Consider the following 9,335-nt stretch of genomic DNA (forward strand, 5'->3'; position numbering starts at 1 on the left):
CAGTTACCTAGGGAGGTGGTGGGCTCTCCCACACTAGAGGCCTTCAAGAGGCAGCTGGACAACCATCTGTCAGGGATGCTTTAGGGTGGATTCCTGCATTGAGCAGGGGGTTGGACTTGATGGCCTTAGAGGCCCCTTCCAACTCTATGATTCTATGAACCCTGAGTGCTAATAAAACTTTTCTTCTGCTGCTTATTGGTGCCGTGCAGGGGGCAAGATTCAAAGCGGGGGAAGGCTTAATTCTCCCCTTCTGACGTGCTGCAACACCCTTCCATATTTCCGTGCACGGCAATACAGGAAAAATCCATTGCTTTGGGATGATCTGGGGCAGGGGGACAAATTAATTGAAGGACTGGATGTGAGGCCATTTGGATGAGACCTGAATCGGCTGGTTTTTGCCTCCTGTGAAATCTAAAAACAACAACTAGTGAATCGTTCTGAATCTGCATACATAGCCTATGCAGAATTGATGCAGATTCGTGTCATGCGGGCCTAGGCCCCCGAATGTTTTCAGTTCCTAGCAACACCCCTGCCGGCACAAATCAAAACCAGAGTCCTCGAAATGTACACGAATACCAAACTTTTAATTCATCCGGATTGTTCCGACGCACCGGGATGTCTGCCTTTATGCACAAACTCCCTGGGTTGGCGAAGGACGTCTCTGGGCTGAAAGGTGCGGGAGGTTCTCTCCGTTCCTTCATTCTCTCGGTTCGGCCACGTCGTTTCTAACCACGACGGGGATTTTCGCCACCACAGTGCTCATGCACCAGGGGAAATGGACGATGCCCGTGAGTTCGTAGCCAACGTCCATAATGTCATCGGACCTGGAAGAGGTGCTGACGGGCAGGACCTGGGGCAGGGCGAAGGTGCTGTGGATCCGGGTGACCTCGCAGGCGCCCCGCTCAATGTGCGACTCCAAGCGCATCATCTCTTCGCGCTGCTGCAGCGTGCAACGCTCAGCCCGGAGGTTGAAGGCCTTGTACACCACGACGGAGTGCAAGGCGAAGACCACTTTCTTGACGGGCTTCCCCGTCTGGTTGCTGATCTCCGTCGTGAACGGCACGTCGTCGCCGGGCGCATAGACGCTCTTACCCAGGGAGATGCGCAAGGTGATGGGCGCGCTCCTCAGACAGCAGTTGTACAGAAGGATCTTTTGGACTTCCACAACCAAGGGGTACTTGGAGGAGAGAGAGAGAGAGAGAGAGAGAGGACACACACGGCGTGAGAATGTTGGAGCCAGGCCTCGGAGAGGAGCGTTTGAATCCCGCCACCCTGCCGGGAAGGTCACCAGGCGGCCATAGGCCAATCCCAATCTCCAGGATGGTGAGGAGAAAAATGGCAGGGGAGACCTATGTACGTTCCTTTGGGGAAAGGGCAGTATAAATGCATTGCATCAATACAGGAAACAGAAGGGATTCCAGTCCACTGGGTCAGCTTCGATGGCTGGCGTCAAGGGCGGGCGTGGTGGGGCACTCGCCGAGGGATGGCACCCCAGAAGGGATCCACTGACCAGATCCCCCTGGACTTTCTCCTCCACTTCCACCATTGCAACCAGCTTGTTCTGTTAGCTCTCGCTCCGGCCCAGACAACGGTGGCGGTGTCTGCCTGGCTCTCTGGTCAAGTAAGCAAGGGGTGGCCATGGTGAGGAAGAAGAGGAGGAGGAAGAACCGTCGGTGAGAAGGCAGACTCACAGAGGAGTGCCCTCCACTCCCAAATAGGGAGTCTGCACTGTGTCCATCTAGCCTAGTACTTATCTTCTATCAAGGGCCAGTGCGATGTTGTTATTAGTGTGGTCAGATTGGGACTGGAGAGGAGCGGGTTCAAATCCCCATTGGGCTGGTCAGTGCCTCTCTCCCACTCACCTACCTCACAGGGTTGTTAGGATGATAAAAGGGGTGGGGGAGCCGAACCATGAGCAACCTGCAGGAAAGGTGGACTCTAATAATAATAACGATGATGATGATGATGCATGTTGACTTCTGGCCTACTCTATTCTTTATCATAGAATCATAGAATAGCAGAGTTGGAAGGGGCCTACAAGGCCATCAAGTCCAACCCCCTGCTCAGTGCAGGAATCCACCCTAAAGCATCCCTGACAGATGGTTGTCCAGCTGCCTCTTGAAGGCCTCTAGGGTGGGAGAGCCCACCACCTCCCTAGGTAACTGATTCCACCGTCGCACTGCTCTAACAGTCAGGAAGTTTTTCCTGATGTCCAGCCGGAATCTGGCTTCCTTTAACTTGAGCCCGTTATTCCGTGTCCTGCACTCTGGGAGGATCGAGAAGAGATCCTGGCCCTCCTCTGTGTGACGACCTTTCAAGTATTTGAAACTCCAGTAGGGTGATCCTATGAAAAGGAGGACAGGGCTCCTGTATCTTTAACAATTGCATAGCAAAGGGAATTTCAGCAGGTGTCATTGGTATATATGGAGAACCTGGTAAAATTCCCTCTTCATCACAGCAGTTAAAGCTGCAGGAGCTATACTAGACTGAGCAGATTCAAAAGAGGGCAGGGCACCTGCAGCTTTAACTGTTGCCATGAAGAGGGAATTTCACCAGGTTCTCCATATATACAAATGACACCTGCTAAAATGCCCTTTTCAATACAACTGTTAAAGATACAGGAGCCCTGTCCTCCTTTTCATAGGGTCACCCAAAACTCCAGTCCAACCCATTTTTGAGAAAGTAGAGTCCAGTCCAACCCATTTTTGTTTACGGGCTTCTGGTATTTTAGAAGGCTGCGGTGACTACGGAGAGAAGCAAAACAGAACTCTGGATCTCAGCACAGAGCAGGCCTTCCGAGACTTTGTTTGCTGCGTCCCTTGTCTAAGGAAACGTTGAGTGACCATATTTTGGAAACCGAAAAGGAGGACAACATGGCTGGCTCCCAAGGGGGCATGCCCATCAACATGTCTGCACCACTAGGGGGCGTGTCCAGCCCCAACAGGGCATGTCCACCCGAACATAGCCGTGGTCACATGTCTGATCTCACAGGACACAATTAAGAAACAGGGCTGGGTAGATCTCTGCAACTTAGAATCATAGAATCATAGAATAGCAGAGTTGGAAGGGGCCTACAAGGCCATCAAGACCAACCCCCTGCTCAATGCAGGAATCCACCCTAAAGCATCCCTGACAGAGGGTTGTCCAGCTGCCTCTTGAATGCTTCTCGTGTGGGAGAGCCCACAACCTCCCTAGGTAACTGATTCCATTATCGTACTGCTCTAACAGTCAGGACGTTACTGTTAGAGAGACTCCATTAAGTTACTTAAGAGAGACTACATGGAATAACGGGCTCAAGTGACAGGAAGCCAGATTCTGGCTGGACATCAGGAAAAACGTCCTGCCTGTTAGAGCGGTACGACAGTACAACAGGAAAAACTTCCTGATTGTTAGAGCAGTACAACAGTTGAACCCATGAACTAGGGATGTGGTGGGCTCTCCCACACTAGAGGCCTTCAAGAGGCAGCTGGACAGCCATCTGTCAGGATGCTTTAGGGTGGATTCCTGCACTGAGAAGGGGGTTGGACTCGATGGCCTTAGAGGCTCCTTCCAAATCTACGATTCTGACTCCACATATGATTTTTTTCACTGGTGCCATAAATGCCCAATTTTTGGATCATTATTTTTGGGTTATCTCCTACCTCTCATGTGAGCCTCGTGTGGTGCAGAGCGGTAAAGCAGCAGTTTCTGCAGCTGAAACTCTCCCCACGGCCTGAGTTCGATCCCAGCGGAAGCTGGTTTCCGGCAGCCGGCTCGGGTCAACTCAGCCTTCCATCCTCCCGAGGTCGGTAAAATGAGTACCCAGTTAGCTGGGGGAAAGGGAATAATGGCCGGGGAAGGCAACGGCAAACCACCCCGCTATAAGGCCTGCCAAGAAAACGTCAGCGAAAGGTTCCTTTCCTTCCTTTTCCTACCTCTCTAGATACCTTAACTGTGTGTGTAAAATTGGAGGTATGTTGTGAAACATTGTTTCTTTACGTGCATAAAAGAGACACCTGTAGAGAGGGAGTGGCCGGCTGCTACTGCAAGGCTTTACCTCGGATTCTAGAGTGTCCTGCCGGAAGACGGACGTCCCTTGAACCAGGAGATACTTCTTCTCCTTCCCAAGGATGAGTTCCCGTGTAGCACAGATGGCTTGGAGGAAGTAGGAGATCCGGCCGACCCGGCTTGTGAAGGTGGACGGGATCCTGGGAGGTAAGACGAAGTGGAAGTCAAACGTGTGGACACCTGGACCAAGCCAACTCCCTGCAGCCAGAAAGAGACGTCGCTCAATTTTACTCGCTTTCGCACACAGCGTTCTTTGGGTCGCGAGCCCAGGATGAGGTCAGGGAAACGGATCTATTGTATTTATTATTTATCGAGGCACTTCTGAGTCGACCCCCCACCCGCCAAATAGGCCCCCATGGTGACTTAGGGTTTAGAACCCGAAAGCAATTTAGAAACTGGGAAAACGTCACGTGCAGCCTCTTTAAAATGGAGAGCGCGGTCAATGTGTTTGTGATCGTTTGAAAGCCATGCTGTTAAAGGTTTTAACAGCCGTCCTAAAACTACACAAAGATGTGGCCAGTCTAATTTCTGCAGGGGGAGTTTTCCACAATCGGGGGCCGCCGTAGAGAAGGCCCTGTCCTGTTTTCCTGCCAACCCAGCAGCTCTTGGTGGTGGGACATACGGAAGGGCCTCTCGGGCAGACCTTGAACTAGGGGGCGGAGGGGGAGGAGTTATCTGTCGGATATTTATTTAGTTATTTGATTTGCCCTTTTGTCTTTCACTCCGCGCACCCCTGGAACGCGACCTGAGAGCTCCTCTGAAATTCAATTTCAGCCTCAGGCTGAAAGAGGTTCTCCAGCCTTGGTGTAGAAAATATTGGGCTTTGTGGACCAAGGGACTGACTCCATATAGGGCAGCACCCAATGTCCATCTACCCTCTGTTGGCTGGAATGGCCTCCAGAGCGTCCGAGCGAGGGCCCGTTGTGGCAATTTCCCAGCCGTGAAGGAATGTCGCTCTGCCCATGCTTAGGGGCACATTTGCCTTTATTGTTGTGCCATGCAATTTGGGGTGGGGGCATTTGCCACACTTGGGTGGGTTACGGTTTACTGCCTAGAGGACGTTGTTAATTGGGGAAGATAAAAATGGTGAAAATGGAAACATAGCACTGGAAATGGGGCCGTGGAATCCAACCCCCTGGTTAGCGTATGTCCTGTTCAGGATCAGGTCCAAGGTTCAAAATATCTTCTTAAAGCGTTGTAGGCCATTCATTCTTTCACAAATAAATACCCCAAAACTGCAGTGTCCTAGGGCCAGATCTACACTGAGTCAAATCATTACAAATGTGGAATAAAAAGCAGGAAATAACACTATGAAAACGGTGTATGGAATGGGTCCTGTGCTCCAACAGTTATCAGCGCACTTCAACACAGCTATAAAGCAGTTGTGTCGATCTAATACCCTGGAAGACAGAAACAAACTTCAAAGTGATCTTGATAGGCTGGAGTCTATCAAACAACAGAATGAAATTTAATAGGGATAAATGCCGAGTTCTACATCTAGAAAGCAAATGCACAGTTACAAGATAGGGGATACTAGGCTCAGCAATACTACAAACGAGAAGGATCTTGGAATTGTTGTAGATCACAAGCTGAATAAGAGCCAACAGTGCGATAGGGCTGCAAGAAAGGCCAATGCTATTTTGGGCTGCATTAATAGAAGTATAGCTTCCAAATCACGTGAGGTACTGGTTCCTCTCTATTCGGCCCTGGTTAGGCCTCATCTAGAGTATTGCATCCAGTTCTGGGCTCCACAATTCAAGAAGGACGCAGACAAGCTGGAGCGGGTTCAGAGGAGGGCAGCGAGGATGATCAGGGGTCTAGAAACAAAGCCCTATGAGGAGAGACTGAAAGAACTGGGCAGGTTTAGCCTGGAGAAGAGAAGATGGAGGGGAGACATGATAGCACTCTTCAAATACTTAAAAGGTTGTCCCACAGAGGAGGGCCAGGATCTCTTCTCGATCCTCCCAGAGTGCAGGACACAGAATAACGGGCTCAAGTTAAAGGAAGCCAGATTCCAGCTGGACATCAGGAAAAACTTCCTGACTGTTAGAGCAGTGCGACAATGGAACCAGTGACCTAGGGAGGTTGTGGGCTCTCCCTCCCTAGAGGCCTTCTGGAGGCAGCTGGACAGCCGTCTGTCAGGGATGCTTTAAGGCGGATTCCTATTGAGCAGGGGGTTGGACTAGATGGCCTTGTAGGCCCCTTCCAACTCTACTATTCTATGATTCTATGATCTAGCCCAAGTTGCAGTTAAGCTGCAGTAGGAACCCTCTTTGCCCTCACGCTCAATCTTGAAGGTTTTCGTCTTGTGGACGTAATCGGCCTTGTTGACGCAGGTCCCTGGCTGGCTGTAATCCTTCTTGACGTCAGCTTCTTCGGTCCACTCCAGGTAGCCCCTTCCGATGAGGTCCACCTTGATCAGAGGGTCCACCAGCGTGCTGTGAAGGCTCAGTACCAATTTCCCAACTACGTCGGAGCCGGCCACATATACCTCCTTCGGGATGACCAGCTGCATAGACTTCACCACCGACATGGATGGGGGCTCCGAGGAGTTCAGGATCTATCATCTCCACGAGCTGGGATTCCCCCTAAGGGCTTGTGTTTATGACGCTGGTGCTTTGGCTGATGTCAGAGGGTTTGTGACATCACCACTGTGCGTGCATATTTCAAGAAAACATTCAGAAGGGCAGTAGCTTGCAGGGGTGTCACTGAACTACCTACAAATCCTTAGCTGTGGAGGTTACCGGAAGTTTGGACATTCCGAAAATAGCAGAATGGTGCCATGCAGTACAATACCTCAATGGCGGGCTGTCTCGGTCGGAAAACCGTCTCCCAATGCAGTTTGGAAAACCCTCTCCCCATCCACTTTGGAAAACCCTTTCCCGTTGAAGTTTGGCAAAACCCTTTCCCGGTGCAGTTTGGAAAACCCTTTCCCGGTGCAGTTTAGGAGGGAGAAAATGCGGCATCCTTCAAAATGCCTTTTGGAAATGCACTTGTTCACCCAGGCTTTCCCCAGCTTGTAATTAAATCAATCATGCAGCTCCATCTTGCTGCTGCTTGTATTGTCCCGTTTTCGATTGCAATTGGACTTCTTTTTAACGTTGTGTTTGTAATCATTACATTTAAAATGCGGTTTTAATATTGAAACGTGAACTGCTTAGGGATTTCTGGAGGTCAAAAAGATATTCCTGAATGGGTAGAGAGAACTGGACGTGGGGCAGGTAGAGGTATGTCAAGCCATCACTTGAGGAGTCGTCCTCAGAGACCCCAGAAGCCCGGGGCTCGCCAGGCCAAGACCCACAGGAGTCTGAGTCCTCGGGGGAGTTGGTTGCAGGGCCATCATCCGTCAGGGTTCCCCAGCACCTGGAGGGTGTATTCTCAGATAGCAGAGGTAGCACATAGCCATCAGGGCTAGTAGCCATGGATTGCCTCCTCCTCCAGGAATTTACCCAACCCCCTTTTAAAGCCATCCAAATTGGCGGCCATCACTACCTCTTGTGGCAGAGAGTTCCATAGTTATCTATGCGCTTCTTCCCACACTGCATAGTTAAACTATAGAATTCACTACCACAAAATGTAGTGATGGCCGCCCATTTGGACGGCTTTAAAAGGAGATTGTATGCATACAAATGGCACCTGCTGAAATTTATCTTTTCAATGAAACTGATAAAGATGCAGGAGCCCTGTCCTCCTTTTCATAGGGTCACCCTACTTTAACAGTCAGGGCCGGTGCCAGACTATTTTGCACCCTAGGCAAGGTGAGCTACTTTCACCACCCGGCCCCCAAAAATGCCAACTTTGATTTTTAAGAACATCAATTTCCTGGAAAAAATAAACACAAAACTTGAAACTGCTAAATTTATTTTAAAGTGCAAGAAATACGTCATGCCAATTATAGCAAACAAATTGGAAAGGAATGTCTATGGGTCTAAAATGTATTATTTAATAGGAATATCACCTCCAAATCATCCCCCCCAACTCACACACGTGCACACACACACACACACTCAGCATCACTCACTCCAAACAAACACACGCATGAACACATGCATTCACTCAAAGACCCCATGCACCCCATTCACCCATACATTCTCTCTCTCTCTCTCTCTCTCTTCCGGACGCATTCTGCTTCGGCTGGGCGGGCGCATGCTGCCATCTCACCCGCCCAGGCCCAGCTGAATCCTCAGGCCGGGCTGGCTAACAGCCAACGCGCATGAGTGCTGCACTGTGCTTGGCGCTCTAGGCGCCTGAATGGCCTCTGTGGTAGCACTGGCCCTGTTAACAGTTGTATTGAAAAGGGAATTTCAGCAGGAGTTGTTTGTATATATGGGGAACCTGGTGAAATTTCCTCTTCATCACAACCGTTAAAGCTGCCCTCTTTTAAATCTGGTCACTCTAGCATAGCTCCTGCAGCTTTAACTGTTGTGATGAAGAGGGCATTTCACCACGTTCTCCATATATACAAATGTTGTCGTTTATTCGTTCAGTCGCTTCCGTCTCTTCGTGACTTCATGGACCAGCCCACGCCAAAGCTTTCTGTCGGCTGTCGCCACCCCTAGCTCCCCCAAGGTCAGGTCTGTCACCTCCAGAATATCCTCCATCCATCTTGCCCTTGGTCGGCCCCTCTTCCTTTTGCCTCCCACTTTCCCTAGCATCAGCCTCTTCTCCAGGGTCTCCTGTCTTCTCATTATGTGGCCAAAGTACTTCCGTTTTGCCTTTAATTCCATTCCCTCAAGTGAGCAGTCTGGCTTTATTTCCTGGAGTATGGACTGGTTTGATCTTCTTGCAGTCCACGGCACTCTCAGAATTTTCCTCTATCTTCCTTCGCTCAGCTTTCCTTATGGTCCAACTCTCGCAGCCATAGGTTACTACGGGGAATACCATTGCTTTAACTATGCGGACCTTTGTTGTCAGTGTGGTGTCTCTGCTCTGAACTATTTTATCAAGATTTGTCATTGCTCTCCTCCCAAGCAGTCAACGTCTTCTGATTTCCTGGCTGCAGTCAGCGTCTGCAGTAATCTTTGCGCCCAGAAATACAAAGTCTGTCACTGCCTCCACGTTTTCTCCCTCTATTTGCCAGTTACCAATCAAGCTGGTTGCCATGGGGGGTCCCATCTTCCGATGGTATACCGACATATCTCTGGTTGTACTGATCCATTTAGTTTTCACGGGTGGGTTGCCATGACCTTCCCCAGGGATCGTATTTAGTCTGACCTCTCTACCATGACCTTCCCGTCTTGGGTGTCCCTTCACGGTTTAGCTCACGGCATCCAGCACCATGACAAGGT

At 50.2% G+C, this 9,335-nt stretch overlaps 1 protein-coding gene across 1 annotated transcript; it reads right to left on the reverse strand.

Moving 5' to 3' along the window:
- Positions 1–697: 697 nt before the first annotated feature.
- On the reverse strand, positions 698–6,580 carry ARRDC5 (arrestin domain containing 5). Its single transcript, XM_063147311.1, has 3 exons — positions 6,331–6,580; positions 4,037–4,245; positions 698–1,177 (listed from the first exon to the last, which is right to left on the reverse strand). Exons 1-3 carry the CDS (start codon positions 6,578–6,580, stop codon positions 698–700), a joined length of 939 nt encoding a protein of 312 aa, XP_063003381.1.
- Between the last annotated feature and the right edge of the window lie 2,755 nt (positions 6,581–9,335).

Source organism: Elgaria multicarinata, chromosome 23 (genome assembly GCF_023053635.1).
Source record: "Elgaria multicarinata webbii isolate HBS135686 ecotype San Diego chromosome 23, rElgMul1.1.pri, whole genome shotgun sequence".
In the NCBI taxonomy this organism is placed as follows: Eukaryota; Metazoa; Chordata; class Lepidosauria; order Squamata; family Anguidae; genus Elgaria; species Elgaria multicarinata.

Coding starts and splice junctions, on each gene's coding strand:
- ARRDC5 (XM_063147311.1), bottom strand. CDS start 6,580: ATGTCGGTGGTGAAGTCTATGCAGCTGGTCATCCCGAAGGAGGTATAT. Junction 4,246..6,330: donor GAAAACCTTCAAGATTGAGC/GTGAGGGCAAAG, acceptor TTCTGGCTGCAG/GGAGTTGGCTTGGTCCAGGT. Junction 1,178..4,036: donor AGGACACTCTAGAATCCGAG/GTAAAGCCTTGC, acceptor CTCTCCTCCAAG/TACCCCTTGGTTGTGGAAGT.